We start from the raw sequence: 17,788 nt of genomic DNA on the forward strand, positions 1-17,788 counted from the left end.
TATTAAAAACCGACTATATCACCATCCTTATAAATAATGTTCATCAACCACCAAAAGCCCCATAAGGGTTAACCATGATAGTAAGAAATAGTTCTATAGCTAAAAAAATTATTTTCCATTATGAGAATCATTTTCTATCACTACACTGTGAAAACAATCATTTTTCATTATTCAAATTTTTCTTATTAATTATTAGTTATCTATTTACCAACAATGTATATTTATTTTAATTTTTATATTTAATCTTCAATTGTATTATTAATTTTATTTACTTTATTTTATTTTATTTTAAATTTTTTTATTATTTTTTATTTTCACTATTACTATTATCACTCTATGAATATTTTCATCTTTTTCATTTATTTTCAATTTTCCGCTTTATTATTCTTTCCAAATAGTTTAATTATTATCACAACCCGTAACAGAAACTAAAACCTAGCAACTGTCTTGCCATTTCAAATATAAAATACCATCATATACTACTATTTCTGTATTATCAGATATAATAATTTAAAGCCTTTTTCTTTTCATTTTCAATTCATCTAGCTCCTCCCACTTTTTATCTTATCCATTTAGTATAATTAATTTATATTGTATTTCTTTACCATCCATATTCAATACCAGAATATAGGAGCAAAACGGTGGTTTCCCTGCTATATACATTTCCTAATCACTATGTTATTACATATAGCCATTTAGTATCTATAATCACTTAGACTAGAATCAATTGGGTTATGTAACAACTCCATAGACATAATTGTATCCAGCACCACAGAGACAAAAATGGACACTCCCATTATGATGTCACGAACTATGGGCATAAAAAGCCCTCAATTAAGATGGTAGACACGGACTCCCTGAGGAAGACCCAGACGGGTCGATACGCGTTGGAGAAAAAAAGCATATCATCACATCATCACCCTATTAATAGACTATTCTCCTGCAAAAAGATACAAGACCGAGAAGAATATCCGGACGGAACATAACCGCACAGATCAGTGATCCCGTGAAGATAGAACGAAGCCGCGCGGCTGAGAGGGAACAGACCTACAAGCAGAACACCGAGAGAACAGACCGGAGGAAGAAAGAACAGAACGGGATCAAGCGCAGGAGAAAAAGGTATCTGACCCCGCAGGAGGGAAGGTTCACGACGGACAGTCCCCTTGTGGGTCCCGAAGTCAGTGTTACCTTCCCCCCAGTGGCATGACCGCGTCCCCCCGTCAATAGCGGTCGGCAGACACCTGTGAGTGCAGGCGCCTCCGGCTGACTATAACGGGGAGAACTAGCGGGGAGTCCGGGGTTTCTTTATACCTTTATCCCTGAATACCTTATCCCACTTATACCGACGTTGGGGTACCCCGCAGCATCACAGCAGTTATAAATTAAGACCTTGCCTCCACTGGGATTCACAATTAATATTACCACTGGGCTATACTTGGAAATTGAACATTCCCTTGTTTTCCGGATAATCTACCTTATCTGTAGTATACCACATAACCAGTCACAACAAGGTGGAAAAGAGGTGGGACGCCACACTCTATTTCACACCAGACATTTGGAACTTTACTATATATATTTTTCAAATCTTTTTACTACGTTTTTTCCAAAGTTTTTTTTTTCCAACATTGTACAGGTGCAGGAAGATTTTTTCTGACCTGTTATCATTCTGACATATATTTTACCTGTAATAAAAGGTGTTTTTTGTTTTTGCATCTTCCTTCGTTTCAATTTATATATATATTTTTCTTTTTTCACAAGAATAAATGTCAAATGAATTTTACCAATACAGTACTGTGATTTCCCCTTTATTCAAATCACCCATTTATTTATTTTATATGCATGCAGGCGCAGTTGGGTAATTTCCTTGACAATTTGCTATTTAGCAGAATCTGCTACAGATACTGAATGAGGGCCGTTGATGTAAATAGGTTTCTTCTCTCCAATAATACTTGGTTTACTGCTATATGACGCTTATAACAATATAGAAAGTCAATAATACATAAAGGATATCCTTACACGTTGTATTTAGTGATGTATTACCGTGCAATTCAATATCCTGGATATATGAAATGTAAATAACATACAGTTGTGCTCATAAGTTTACATACCCTAGCAGAATTTGCGATTTTCTGGCCATTTGTCAGAGAATATGAATGATAACTCTTCTTTCACTCATGGTTAGTGGTTGGGTGAAGCCATTTATTGTCAAACAACTGTGTTTATTCTTTTTAAATCATAATGACAACAGAAACTACCCAAATGACCCTGATCAAAAGTTTACATACCCCAGTTCTTAATACCGTGTATTGCCCCCTTTAACATCAATGACAGCTTGAAGTCTTTTGTGGTAGTTGTGGATGAGGCTCTTTATTTTCTCAGATGGTAAAGCTGCCCATTCTTCTTGGCAAAAAGCTTCCAGTTCCTGTAAATTCCTAGGCTGTATTGCATGAACTGCACGTTTGAGATCTCCCCAGAGTGGCTCAATGATATTGAGGTCAGGAGACTGAGATGGCCACTCCAGAACCTTCACTTTATTCTGCTGTAGCCAATGACAGGTCGACTTGGCCTTGTGTTTTGGATCATTGTCATGTTGGAACGTCCAAGTACGTCCCATGCGCAGCTTCCGGGCTGATGAGTGCAAATTTTCCTCCAGTATTTTCTGATAACATGCTGCATTCATCTTGCCATCAATTTTGATCAAGTTTCCAGTGCCTTTGTAGCTCACACATCCCCAAAACATCAGCGATCCACCTCCGTGTTTCACAGTAGGAATGGTGTACCTTTCATCATAGGCCTTGTTGCCTCCTCTCCAAATGTAACGTTTATGGTTGTGGCCAAAAAGTTACATTTTGGTCTCATCACTCCAAATGACTTTGTTCCAGAAGTTTTGAGGCTTGTCTCTGTGCTGTTTGGAGTATTGTAAGCGGGATGCTTTGTGGCATTTGCGTAGTAATGGCTTTCTTCTGGCGACTCGACCATGCAGCCCATTTTTCTTCAAATGCCTCCTTATTGTGCATCTTGAAACAACCACACCACTTTTTTTTCAGAGAGTCCTGTATTTCAGCTGAAGTTATTTGTGGATTTTTCTTTGCATCCCGAACAATTTTCCTGGCAGTTGTGGCTGAAATTTTTGTTGGTCTACCTAACCGTGATTTGGTTTCCACAGAATCCCTCATTTTCCACTTCTTAATTAGAGTTTGAACACTGCTGATTGGCATTCTCAATTGCTTGGATATCTTTTTATATCCCATTCCTGTTTTATACAGTTCAATTACCTTTTCCCGCAGATCCTTTGACAATTATTTTGCTTTCCCGATGACTGAATCCAGACACGTCAGTGCAGCACTGGATGAAAGATGCAAGGGTCTTTCAGGAGTCCAGAAACTCACTGACCTTTTATACACACACACACACACACACACACACACACACACACACACACACACTGATTACAAGCAAACAGATCACAGGTGAGGATGGTTACCTTTTTGTGTCAACTTGTGTGCATGTTATCAGGCCAAAATCTGTAAACTTTTGATCAGGGTCATTTGGGTAATTTGTTGTCATTATGATTTAAAAAAAGAGTAAACACAGTTGTTTGACAATAAATGGCTTCACCCAACCACTAACCATGAGTGAAAGAAAAGTTTGTGAGTTATCATTCATATTCTCTGACAAATGGCCAGAAAATCACAAATTCTGCTAGGGTATGTAAACTTATGAGCACAACTGTATACTGTACAAGTGTAGATAGTGGGCACTGTGGACGAATAAAAGCACTCGGGACTATGGGGAAATGTAATAGCCTGCGAGACTGAGGCATTGGTTCAATTCCGGCGGGTCTGCCCCATAGCTTAAAATCTTTTAAATGGCAAAACCAGGATGGTTCCTTCCCAGAACCGCACTCACCTGGATACATTGAGCTTCAGATCTGGAACACAGATATTGTTAACACAGTCCAGCTGAATCTGAGCCTGAGATAAGAGGACACACATGAGTACTGGTGGCACAGATTATGCCAAGTAAGTTATGGTAATACAACACATGCTAGACGTAAATTAGATAACAGAAATACATACACATAGGGGCCTATTCAATGCCTGTCGGAATTGCCGTCAAGTCGGAAAAGGCAGCAGTTTTCGACTTTTAGGTCGAATCAGGATTCAACCTATTCAATGGAGTTGACGTTTTTCCGACCTGTCGGAAAACACGTGGATCGGCGGATTAGCTGCGGATCCACGTGTTTTGTCGTATTAGCAGACAGGTTTTTAGCCCGTTTTCGACAGTGCTGATCAGACTTCAAAAATAGTCGGCACAGCATTGTCGAAAATGGGCAAAACCTGTCAAAAATGCCTGCTAATTGAAGACTGACCTGTCGGATCCTCTCTGTCGGAGAGGATCTGACAGGTATTGAACAGACCCCATATTGGTTAACTATTTCATTTTTGCACTAGTCTACTAGTGGACATTCTTTAGCTTGTGAGCCCTGAAGCATTAAATATCAGCAGGCGTATGTCCCAACTCCTGGTTTTCCATTTTCTGCTAAGGTATGCAATAACAGCATCACGTTGCTTGTTAGAGGGAATTGTTGCCAATATTGTGGCAGAGCACGTGACTCTGGTGACCTGGTATCTGGTGACCTTTGTCAAGTGTTAGTGATCAGAGACTGACTGCAAAACTACATTAGTAAATATGCCAGCTCAATGAACCAAATAAAAATGTATTGAGCGATCAAAATTTTCTTCCTGTGACAATAGTTCTGATAAGAGACCGTCTCCTTGAAAAATAAATGGTAGAATGGCGGCTTATGTTATCACCCCATTACTGATAGGTGCAAACTGACCTGGCCTACAGTGCATGTGCAAGTGTAAGCTGCCAGAGAGAAATCCACAAACAAGACATGTGAAATTGTAGCCTATGGGTTATAACGGGTTACGCGATATAAAGATGGCATTAGCTATTCAGGCCAAGCTTTGTGGACTGCTTTTTCAATTGAATACAGAGTGACTGCACAGATATCACGTACTCCCATGATAAATAACCGCAATTCTTATATTGTCACATGATTAATGTAAAAACCAAATGAGGCTAAATGAGCTGTATATTAGGATAAAATAATTCAGAATACTATTAGGTGGGGAGGGGTATTCTGCAGTGGATGGAGGTTTCAATTTGCAGTCACTTTTATAATTTTCCAAAGATACAACTGTAGGGACAGATATATTAGAATTGGGTTTCTAGAGAATAAAGTGGATGAACACTTTGAAATGCACTTGGCGGATCTTTCGGCACACTTGCAAATAAAGAGAAGCAGTGTGGTTCTTTAGATAATCAGCATGGTCTGTAAAGAATTCTCACAGAGAGCTTCTATTACAGTTGCAATGCCACCTTACATCCCTCCTAATCTTTTGTACTTTATATAGGTTTACAATGACTCAATATACAAGACATCAAGCAGCAATGTCTATGCCAGCTGACCTTCTGCTCAATGTGGTTCTTAGTCTGGTAATTGAAGATTGGCAATAGCCCATGAGCATCAGTAGGGGCCTGCGCATCCAGGGAGAAGTTCAGAGAGATGTAAATCGGAGATAACTTATCCCGGAATTCTGTCTCATCCTGAAAAAAAAAGGAACCAAAAATAAAAATTAAAGAGTCTATAATTTACCTTTTATGCCTTTATATGCACCTTAAGTCTTTACAACAAGAACTAAAATAAACAAACAACTGCATACACGCTGACCGATAAAGAACCAAGCTGGTTACAGGGAGTTACTGTCTGGACTATGGCCAATTTCATGGATCTTGGCTGTGCTTTGCTTCTGCATTCCTAACGTACATAATTTAGGACCTTCTAAAAATATTTTTTTAAGTTCGAAATCCTCTGCAAGTTCTCTCTCAAAAATAAAGATGTAAAGGGAACTGTATAATTTGTATTTGGAAGACCTGAGAGGCTGAAAACTTCCAGGTTAGAGAAGAAAATGTAGCTTATAAATCCACAATGTCATGTGCCAACAATGACTTCATAAACAAAATCTAAATAAAAACTATGTAATTTCTGGAACTTTCAGGAATCCAATTTTAGTTTAAGAATATTACTCAATGAAGAATTATTCAATGTTTACAAAGTGTATTCTGGGTTTGTATACAATAGTTAATTTGACTAGCGTCCAAGAAAATAATTTCCTTCAAATTTTCAGCTTGTAGTCCTATAGGGCAGATAATTAATTACATACACAGTTTGGCTGCAGAATTTGGTTTATAAACAATGCAACATATGTTGAATGTGTTGTTAATACCAAATCATTTCATAAATGGGACCACACTTTATATACATATTCTTTAAGAATTGTGAAACTGAGACATAAGGGCCGTACTGACGGAGATGTGTGCTGAGCGAACTACCAGTGACCGCTCAGCACCCATCTCTCCCCCCCCCACTCAGCACAGCGCGATGTGTGCTGAGCGTGGGGGGTGAGGGACGGGACGTTCATTTCATCCAGCAGTGAAATGAGCGACATGCTAGATTGTGGCCAATCTAGCACCGGCGATAGCGCCACGCGGGCCGCGCATCGCTGTCGTCAGCACCCCTACACACAGAGCGATGTGTGCTTCATTTCTAAGCAATCTAGTTAGATTGCTGGAAAAGTTTAAGCCGATAATTAAGCACAATCTGAGAAATTACCTTGAGGTAGATCTTCATCTCACTACATTGTTCCTGGCCACCATTGTGTAAGAGAACACTCTGAGTCATGTGAGGAAGGCCAGATTTCAAGAACAGTGCTCTCCTCACAGCCCCTCTCTGCTTCATAGAATCCAGCTGCAGCTCTACATTAATCCCTGATAGAAAAACACAGCCAATGAACTCAGGCTTTGGATCATACAACATATAGATATAGGGGAGAGAATAAAGCTATTCTAGGCTGTGTTCATTTAAAATGTACAGACTCACCAATTGTATTTGGCACATGTTTTCCTGATGCGTTCAGGCAGAAACTAAGGTTTACACTGAAAAGAATAAGATGTGATGAAATCCAAATGTGAGAAGTTTACATGAAGGCATCACATAGTAATTGACATGGATTACATACGTAATCCCGCCAGGTGGGATGCAGACTGTCAGTATCCAGACAGCGGCATCCCGCCCAGCAGAATCCGGCATTGCCGGCTGTCGGGATTCCAATGTCGGTATCCTGACCGCCGGCAAACTGAACGGATCATAGCACTGCAGGAATTTACATGTACTGTATGTAGTAAAAAGCAAAACACCATATTTTCACAGAAAAGAAAATGCAAAAATTAGTAATAGTATGGCAGTGCTTGTTACCAACAGTCACACATGACCATTATGCAATTCACACAATGCATTAACGCATTCTTTGCAATAGATTAACACATGTTTGTGCTCTGAGGCCAAGAATAGTCAATTTGTCTCCACAAAAGTAATGTGCATCACCCTTATGGACCAAGAGCCACCAGAGATAAATCCAGAAAAAACTCATGTTGTGCCACTACTTTAATGTGCACCACCCTTATAGAGGAGTATACCAAACTTCTATATCTTGAAGTGGACTTGTCACCTCCACATGGTGAAAGCAACACAATTTAATAGGTTTAACCCATATTCTGTTACCAATACACTAGTGACCTCTCTGAGGCACAAGATATATGGCATGAATTTTGTTCAGAAGACTCTACTGAACTCTAGCACTGTGGGTTAAGCCCATCAAATAATGTCTTCAGTATTTTAAAATAAGGATAGAGATATCCACTAGAAACTTTGTCAGTTGTAGAAAGGTTAAGCAGCTGTTTTCCAGACCCCTTTCACAATTGCGCATTCATTGAAGCCCAAGGCACCCTGCCAGGCTTTACATGGTTCCCTAGCAACAGACAAATGACTGTGTTCTAACAATATAGATTATAAGAACATAATCAAATGATCTCAGTTAGATTCACTTAAACCCCGGATAGATAGGAGTGACCTTGTGACTTATCAGATGCAAAGCAGAACTAACACTGTGAAGATAAATCCAATTCAAAGTCTCCCTGTGTGCTTTCCTCGACAATTAACCATGTGTAGGAGTTAATAATGTGATTGAAAACACAGATAACTATACAAAAGACTCTTACATAAATGGAAACATACAGATGCAAGCCTTATTTATTATAAATATACTGCTTCAATACATGTGCAAATTCTTATGTGCACCTTTGAAAGTGTATTTGTTCATTAATAGTTTCTAATGTTTAATAAAAGTTCTTTACTCCCAGCTATACGCCGTCTGTACACGGGTGACCATTACACTGAAGCACAAAGCAATGATTATAGCTACACCAACAAGCGTAGAACCATGCACTGTCTCATTCATACAATCAGGGGTGCTATTTCCATCTAGCTGTGTAGATCTAAAATATTGATTTAATTCCACACCTTTATAAAAGGATAAAAGCATATAAAAACTAACAAGCAACAAACATCACAAACTGGGATTGCGTTTCTATGTTATTGCTTCAGAAAGAAGACATTAGACTCACCAGGATACTCGCATAGCAGTGCCTTCATTTAAACAGGTCTTCTCATCTGGGTTAATCATTGACGATGAGATGGACAGAGAGGCACTGGCATGAACAATTGGACGCCCCCTGCAGAGGATGAAATCTACTCAGTACAAAGTTTCTCTCCATAGGTCATATGCCCCCAATATTAACGCAACGCCCTACAATATTCCTGTCATGTTATAAGATGCTACCAGAAAGGACAGTCACTGTAACACCGGAAGCAACCCAACAGCACTGGTCAATGATCCAGTAACTTGGTTCTTGGACACAGAGGCAGGATAGCAACTTTATGTTTTGTTGATCCATAAATGTATACGGTGTCCTTCAAGCAAGAAAGATTTTCAGATATATTTGGACCTAAACAGTAATACCCCATTAGCTATGAAGGTGTAAATGGTGCTTTTATTAAAATGATAGCACAGAAATAGAGGATACAAATATTTGCCAATATTAAAAAGAATAAATTAAACATATAAAAGGCGTACTAGTCAAAACCACATTGTAGGCACAGTAACGGGAACAATGTGCAGCAGGTCAGGTTGAGGATTTGCAGCTTTCAGTAATTACAGCTGTCATATACAGTAGTGCACAGCAGGCGCATAGTACTGACAGGCCTGCCACAGTAACATCACCTGCTGTAAAGCAGGGTACGCAGTCATCTCTGACGTTACAAGAGATTCTCTCTTTATAGAGGCTCCGATAGTGTATGGATTGCTGCATTGTACTTACCGGTACACCACTGCCTTGTCGACACCAAATGCTCCCACTATAAGGTCTAGGGAAAAAGAAATGAAATAGAGACCTCTAAAATACAATATATTTCTACCATGCCGCATAAAGAACATGGACATGTGAGAACAAATGGGTTGCCATATTTGGATTTCTTGATACGGTTTAAAATTATTTGAACATACATCTACCGTTTACACATCAATACAGATGTCAGCAAAAATAGCTCCTAATTACACAGTAATTATTTCTGAACTAGAACATTTGAATTAATAATTTACAAGGGCAAACAGAGTGCTAAATCCTCTGGAACCTTTACCTGGATAGCCATTTCCATCAAGGTCTTTGCCTCCTCTGGCGGAGAAGCCGAAGAAAGCGGGAGCCGTAGGAGAACCCCACACTCCTTTCAGTACTTGAGATGGTTTTGCGCTCAGACCCCCAGCATGACCATTGTAAATAAACACCACCCCTCTGCCTTCAAATGGGGCCCCGACTGCAATATCTGTAAATGGGAAGTAATAGTCTTATACTCCACAAAACATATAAAATATTAAATGCATAAACCATTATGATTATGTAAATCCGAGGATCATATACAAATTTAGCAGATTTTCCAATTACTACAAGACAAGCATACACCTGTATGAACAATAATATTACAATATGTACCTTTAGATTACCAAAAGGGAAAATCTTTTGTTATAACATACTGCAGCTTTGACCATTTATCTTTATCGCCCATTTCACAATGATGAATGTCTACAGATATTAAATTGTGTGTTTTGGACAGATAACACTACTGCAGAGTTACACAAGATGAAATAATAAACCTCCCCATCTACTTACCATTGAAGCCATCTTGATCCAAGTCTCCTAAAGTAGCAATGGAGCTGCCAAATCTGGCATACTCCTGCTGTCCCGTCAGCACCACAGATGGGATGCTGGACATACTGTCATCCTGTAGGTAGACATAGACCCGTCCAACCTCCTGAATTCTGCCATCATGGGTCCTCTCCATAAACAGGGGGGCTCCTATCAGTAGATCATCCAATCTGAAAGGCAAATATGTAAAAGTTACATAGTGCTGTTCCTATGAATGATTATTTGCATTATCACCAATTTAGCTTTCAGAAAATGCAGCGATTTTTCCCAGATGCAGACTGAGGGGTAAATTTAAATAAGTACTAAAAATAATAAAATTGGAGGGCCTGCCTAAAGTAACCAGAGTTTTGCAATCATTTATCTAGAATTAATCAGAAATTGGATAGTTATAATCCTATTGGAGGTGTTGCCCATAGCAACCAGTTTTTGTTTTCAGAGGTTTTAGTAAATATATCCAAAGTGTGTTTCAAAATATTACAAAACTGTAGTATATATAGTATATATTAAGATAGTATTAATAAAATGGCAATTGGTACTCTTACCCATCGCTGTTCAGATCGGTGGCTGCAACAGAGTAGCCAAAGTACGACGCCATCTAGACACAAACAAAACAGATATGTACAGATTGTAAGGCTAAGATACTGGCTGCATTAATCTAGTCTTTCCACATGTACACATAATAAGTTACAGTATTTGCCGTTGAGTTATAGCACAAAAGTGAGCATCACAAGCCATCGATTTTACTGGCATTATGTAATCACTGATCATACGGTGATATTTGCTTATTACACAATGCACTGTGGAATCTTAATTATCCATGCCAATAACAAAACTACATATATTCACATTGGCAAACAATCACCACACTCCGACCCTGCAGAGAACTCTATTTTTAAGGTTGAACTGAATACATCCTCACAGAGAAGTATTGCCTCCCTGTTTTTATTCAGAATATGACAAAAATGCTGTCCCCTAAACTACAAATAGCACATTACTAATTCCAGGAAAGTCCATCAGTGTGCCGCTTTCAAGTACCAATAACCATCAGAAACAGATGTTGGCAGCTTGCTTTGATTTACCAGGAGCTGAGTATTTTTAATTGGAAATTGGTAGTTTTTTTTTCTGGATGTTTCTAGATCTCAATGCGAAAAAATACATTTATTATGCATTAGAAAAAAAAATACAAGCTCCAACATCTTCTATTGTAATCATCCCTTACAAAACAGCTGTAACACTTATTGTGCCCAACACCGCTCATAAATCAGTTACTTCATTTGTCCGAAACTTGAAGAACCACTGACCTGCTCTCCAGAGAAGTTATACAGGGATTTTAAGTTTGTCCCATTCAGGATGGTGACCTAGGAAAGCAGAAAGGTTCATCAGTAATCACTGACCAGAACACATCATATTATGGGATAATATTTCACCAAAGAAAAACTACAACAGTACAGTGAGTAGATGTAATACCACAGTTGCTAGACATTAAAAAAAAAAAAAAAACAATAGGGAGTAGATATCCTATTAGCTGTGGTAATTTGGTGCATAAACAAAACTGTCTTTTTATCACAATAAAACTCTGATGATCAATTCAGGTTATCTAATTACAGCCCATCTGTTTTGCACAGCAAATTACCCTGTATCGCATGAAAACACCTAGGGTCCGCAAAAAGCCGTGGACCTGTGTACTTTTGTGGCAACTATCACAGAAAAAATTGTAACTTATGGGTTAGGCTGGTGAAACAAGATCCCTAATAAGTTCTGGCATTGGGTGTTAATAGGATATCCCCTGGCGAGTCAATTAGCAGCAGCAAATTACCGCTGCTAATTGGATACCACCCAATGAGTGCACTAGAAAATATAGGTGATCTTCTATGTTAAAATCTGTCTCTTACATATCCATAGGTCATATTTCCTTTGGGGACTCCAGCCACAAAATCTGTAAGGAAAAAAAAAACAAAGGCTGTAGTTAGGACCAGTCACAGGACTTTGGTAGCAGGTGCATTAGAAGATACGAGTCAGACGGTGTAAAGTTATGAGACCACATCACTTACCTTCCGTGTCATCTCCACTGAACTCTCCAACAGCTACAGAATAACCTGACAAAGTAAAAGGCAATAATAGGTAAATGTGGAGGCTGTAATAAAAAAAATAGACACTCCACTGAAGGATAAACTTATATTGTTGAGCATTAAAGAACAGAACCACATGATGTTTGCAGAGAACGAGAGCTCACAGTAGTTACAAAGCAGGGACGAAACAGCCCCTCCATTGTGTGGTTCTGTCAGCGGCGGCTGCAGACACACACTCCTATTATCTGCAGATTTGTGTGTAACACAAGCAGAGGGAAATCAAGTACTTCAGCAGAGATCCTGCTGCGTGCTACTATTGTGGTACATGTGCTCCTTCAATAGGGCAGAAGAAATGCTTTGCCTTCCAGCTTTTCAGTCTTAAATGTACAACTTGTTCTATAGAGACTCTCAGACCGCATGCACACAGAGTGCCAATTGTTACTACAAAACATTCCCGGGAGACCGTTACAGCAGCGTAGGGACAAGGCTGCAAGTGTAATGGATCAAGCACCTGACAATGGTACGAGGAACTCTGAAGACCATTGTAAAAGGATATCCAAATAAAGGTGCATGCATTCAACTTAACCTTGTTCATGGAAAATGTTTCGCTTTTTATTGGACTTTTTAAAAAGAAATTGCATCCACACACACACACACACACACACACACACACACACACACACACACACGTATTGTATTATATATTTAAGTTTTACGTGAATGCTCTATAGGCGTGTACACACGGTGAGATCCTTGCTATGCCCGATTTTGACCAGATAATCAAAATCTGTGCTATCTGTACTTTTGATTTTGTCTATGTACTAGATAGTCAAAATTGACTTGCCTGCACAGTCTACCTAGCCTTACGATACCGACCCCACGGAGTGCGCATCGGGATCGAATCTGTATTGCAAGCTGCCTAACACCTTGAGATGTGCACTAACTTTCCTTAAGATTTTAACTACACTGCTCAAAAAAATTAAGGGAACACTAAAATAACACATCCTAGATCTGAATGAATGAAATATTCTTATTAAATACTTTGTTCTTTACATAGTTGAATGTGCTGATCACAAAATCACACAAAAATTATCAATGGAAATCAAATTTATTAACCCATGGAGGTCTGGATTTGGAGTCACACTCAAAATGAAAGTGGAAAAACATACTACATGCTGATCCAACTTTGATGTAATGTCCTTAAAACAAGTCAAAATGAGGCTCAGTAGTGTGTGTGACCTCCACGTGCCTGTATGACCTCCCTACAACCCACACAAGTGGCTCAGGTAGCGCAGCTCATCCAGGATGGCACATCAATGCGAGCTGTGGCAAGGAGGTTTGCTGTGTCTGTCAGCGTAGTGTCCAGAGCATGGAGGCGCTACCAGGAGACAGGCCAGTACATCAGGAGATGTGGAGGAGGCCGTAGGAGGGCAACAACCCAGCAGCAGGACCGCTACCTCCGCCTTCGTGCAAGGAGGAACAGGAGGAGCACTGCCAGAGCCCTGCAAAATGACCTCCAGCAAGCCACAAATGTGCATGTGTCTACTCAAACGATCAGAAACAGACTCCATGAGGGTGGTATAAGGGCCCGACGTCCACAGGTGGGGGTTGTGCTTACAGCCATTTGCCAGAGAACACCAAGATTGGCAAATTCGCCACTGGCGCCCTGTGCTCTTCACAGATGAAAGCAGGTTCTCACTGAGCACATGTGACAGACGTGACAGAGTCTGGAGACGCCAAGGAGAAGGTTCTGCTGCCTGCAACATGCTCCAGCATGACCGGTTTGGCAGTGGGTCAGTAATGGTGTGGGGTGGCATTTCTTTGGGGGACCGCACAGCCCTCCATGTGCTCGCCAGAGGTAGAGTGACTGCCATTAGGTACCGAGATGAGATCCTCAGACCCCTTGTGAGACCATATGCTGGTGCGGTTGGCCCTGGATTCCTCCTAATGCAAGACAATGCAAGACAATGCTAGACCTCATGTCGCTGGAGTGTGTCAGCAGTTCCTGCAAGACGAAGGCATTGATGCTATGGACTGGCCCGCCCGTTCCCCAGACCTGAATCCAATTGAGCACATCTGGGACATCATGTCTCGCTCCATCCACCAACGCCACGTTGCACCACAGACTGTCCAGGAGTTGGCGGATGCTTTAGTCCAGGTCTGGGAGGCGATCCCTCAGGAGACCATCCGCCACCTCATCAGGAGCATGCCCAGGCGTTGTAGGGAGGTCATACAGGCACGTGGAGGTCACACACACTACTGAGCCTCATTTTGACTTGTTTTAAGGACATTACATCAAAGTTGGATCAGCCTATAGTGTTTTTCCACTTTAATTTTGAGTGTGACTCCAAATCCAGACCTCCATGGGTTAATAAATTTGATTTCCATTGATAATTTTTGTGTGATTTTGTGATCAGCACATTCAACTATGTAAAGAACAAAGTATTTAATAAGAATATTTCATTCATTCAGATCTAGGATGTGTTATTTTAGTGTTCCCTTTATTTTTTTGAGCAGTGTATATAGTCAAAATCTTACAGATTTATCTCACCGTGTGTACACACCTTAAAACTCGTCTAATTAGCACCATATTCAAAACATTTTTTAATTAAATCTGAGGAGAAATTGGCTGATCACAGCTTTAAGATCAGTTTCATAAATTTGCCTGTTGTCGTCTTAAAAAGGACTCAAGATATTTGTTCTGTAGTTATGTGACTTGACTTTAGCTGAACGAAAACAACACGTTGTACTACTGGCCGGACACTGCACGTTGTACTACTGGCTACAGGCCGGACACTGCAATTTTATTTTTGTTTTTTCAAAGGGGCAGGACAACAACTTATTTACAGAATAAATGTAAGTTTTAAATGATCAGTTGAATAAAATGATAAAGGTCTTACCTAGGTAACTGTCATCATAATTAGCGTGAGCCTGACTTGTCTTCATTTGTCCTTTAATGTCTAGGATAAAGTATTCAGGGTAGAAGGAATCCCTGATTTCAGGTTGCGTTGCTGTGATCACTTGGCCTAAAACAAAGCGTGTTCTACATTATTCAAAGAAATCTGCATATTACATAATGAAAGCATAGCAATTCCACCTTACACACAACGCAGAAGTTACATTTCTGAATACCCAAGAATGTGAAATCAATCACACCAGTTCATATGCTGCTCATTTTACAAGACATCTTGTTGCCATTCTCCACCTACATCTTCCCAAAACAAACAAGGCTACAGAATTCCAAAACATACAAGCTTTATTAAAAACAAATCACAGTGAAAGAGTGTCTGCTAAGGCTACAGCCACACCGTTCAGTGGGACCCGCTTGGCCGCAAGGAGACTGCACATGGGCGCTTATGCAGGTGCCCAACCATGTGCGGCAGTCCCACCGCCGCCGCTGTCCGACCGCAGCATGCTTCGGTCGGGCCGGATTACAGAACAGCGAGATTTCATAGTGAACACATACATTTCAATGTATGTGTTCACACAATATGGCTGTGCCGCACTGAAATCCCGTGTGTCACTGGACAGATCCTGTTCTGCGGAATACTGCAGAACAGGATCCGTGTGCATACAACCCCCACCCCCTCCCGCTATGTGTGGCCCAGCACTAACTTGCATGCCATCGAAAGGCATGTCAGTATAAGCTGGAAGAGGGTCCAAGCCAGTTTGCAAACCAACCAACCAACTCCCAGGGAACGGGTTGAGTATGAAATGCCGGCGGTCAGGAGACCAACAGTCAAAATCCCGACAAGTGGCGATAAGTAGTCTAACCCTCCCCCTAACCACTTCCAACAGCCTAAACCCCTGGGTGGTGCCTAAACCTAACCCCCCCCCTCCCGGCAGCCTAAACCTAAAACCCCCCTCCCCACAGGCTAAGTCCCCCAGGTGTCGCCTAAACCTACCTACCTTTCTACCCCCCCCCCCCCCATCCATGACATAGTACCTGCTCCGCTGCGTCAACGATCAGGGGGAACACCAGTACCTTTGCTAGTGCAATCCATGACATGAGCTCTCCCACCCATGCCCTCTTTGGGCTACACCGTACTTCATAAACTTAAACAGACTATTGATGCTATACAACAATCCTGTTCCCAATGATGACATCAGCACACAATACAATACTGCCCACAGAAGCATGCAGCAAACCTCATCAATGCAACCATGTCTGTTTATAGTTCAAGAGCATCACTCCCCCTCACCTCATAAAATTAGTTCAGATGAGAAGGCCAAATTTTGCCTTTCCCCTCCCCTACAGTACTAGAGTCCTTCTTAAGATGGGCCAGGATCCTGACCACAAAAGTGACTATTAGCCCACACAAGTAACTCCAGGAAACACTGTAGAAGGAACAACTACGTAATGTTACCCTCAGGGATCAATCTACTACATTGCCAACTACCCTTGTCTTTATCAAACCTCTGCTTTCCACCAGAACCCACCAATGCCATCAGCTTTGCCTCCATTGCAGGTTTAACACCTTAGGTACTCATTTGACATCAAGCTTCTCCACCCACTACCAAAAAAAAAAACCCCCAAAAAACCAAAACACACACACACACAACACCCTCGCAACCAACACAAGAAACCAAATCAGAGCACCCGACACATTGAACAGAAACACACTCCCTGTTCCTGCATCCAGTGATGAGAGCTATCTAGCATCTAGTGTTCAGTTATGCTTCATAAAAGTCATGCCCAGCAACAGTCACAGTAATCTCTAACTTGTCCCAATTTCCGCCTGTAAGAAGCACTTTCTCCCATTGCACTATGAATCAGTCTTTCCTGTAGTGAGGACACCTCCTAAGAAGTCACTAGGCCTCACTGCAGTGGCCTCATTATTTCAACAAGGCACAGTGGGGGTCATTCAAGTGTGGACGCAAAGTGTTGTACGTATACCAATCTATGTTTTCGCACTGCACATGTGTATGAGCCAAAGTGTGCATGTGATTTGTAAGTGCAGTGCAACGAAATTTTAGTTGCAAAGTGACATAACTGCAAGGGGAGTGGTCATGTGAACACAAGCGTGTCATGGCCGATCGGACAGGGTTTTCGGGCCATGCATATATTAGCAGCTGCGATCACACTTGCTACTGGAGAGGCCTGTGCATCCCAGGGGAGCAGCTCAGCCTGCACATCTTCAGAGGCACTCGGGCTCTGCATGGCGACCAGATGTGTGATGAGGTTAGCAATGTTTCTGCGCCATACGCAAATGATGCGTTCGCAGTGGGTGTCCTTTTGCATGAGTTAGCTTCTGCAAATATTACCATATAATCGCAATTGCATACGGCAAATCACTGCAACACGAGTAGGAAGAACCACCACACCTGTATAACCCTCAGTGTAATTTTAGCAGGTAAAGTCAATACCCTTGTCTTTGCATGAAAACTCTGCAACATAATGTTCTTTCTGCTCCAAGCAAGCTTCCGTTACACCCACGATCCTCCACTTCTGCAGTACCAGAACTATTCCCAGCCAGCTCCTCAGTGTCTCCAGATGTACCGAAAGCCAAAGCAAGGGAGCCACCAATACCTGAAAGCCCAGGGTATGTAAT

General features: G+C 41.0%; 1 protein-coding gene across 2 annotated transcripts in view; it reads right to left on the minus strand.

The window, feature by feature from the left end:
* ITGA5 (integrin subunit alpha 5) overlaps positions 1 to 17,788 on the minus strand; it is a 210,747-nt gene that overhangs the window by 94,019 nt on the left and 98,940 nt on the right. For both annotated transcript variants that reach the window (XM_063952190.1, XM_063952191.1), the window contains exons 7-19: positions 15,137 to 15,262; positions 12,219 to 12,263; positions 12,060 to 12,103; positions 11,469 to 11,525; positions 10,710 to 10,762; positions 10,132 to 10,337; positions 9,605 to 9,787; positions 9,286 to 9,331; positions 8,533 to 8,640; positions 6,950 to 7,005; positions 6,683 to 6,837; positions 5,479 to 5,616; positions 3,910 to 3,974 (exon numbers count right to left, since the gene is read on the minus strand). In XM_063952190.1, the coding sequence (XP_063808260.1) occupies positions 3,910 to 3,974; positions 5,479 to 5,616; positions 6,683 to 6,837; positions 6,950 to 7,005; positions 8,533 to 8,640; positions 9,286 to 9,331; positions 9,605 to 9,787; positions 10,132 to 10,337; positions 10,710 to 10,762; positions 11,469 to 11,525; positions 12,060 to 12,103; positions 12,219 to 12,263; positions 15,137 to 15,262 (1,282 nt within the window). The remainder of the gene's footprint in view (positions 1 to 3,909; positions 3,975 to 5,478; positions 5,617 to 6,682; positions 6,838 to 6,949; positions 7,006 to 8,532; positions 8,641 to 9,285; positions 9,332 to 9,604; positions 9,788 to 10,131; positions 10,338 to 10,709; positions 10,763 to 11,468; positions 11,526 to 12,059; positions 12,104 to 12,218; positions 12,264 to 15,136; positions 15,263 to 17,788) is intronic.

Source organism: Pseudophryne corroboree, chromosome 2 (assembly GCF_028390025.1).
Source record: "Pseudophryne corroboree isolate aPseCor3 chromosome 2, aPseCor3.hap2, whole genome shotgun sequence".
Taxonomy (NCBI): domain Eukaryota; kingdom Metazoa; phylum Chordata; class Amphibia; order Anura; family Myobatrachidae; genus Pseudophryne; species Pseudophryne corroboree.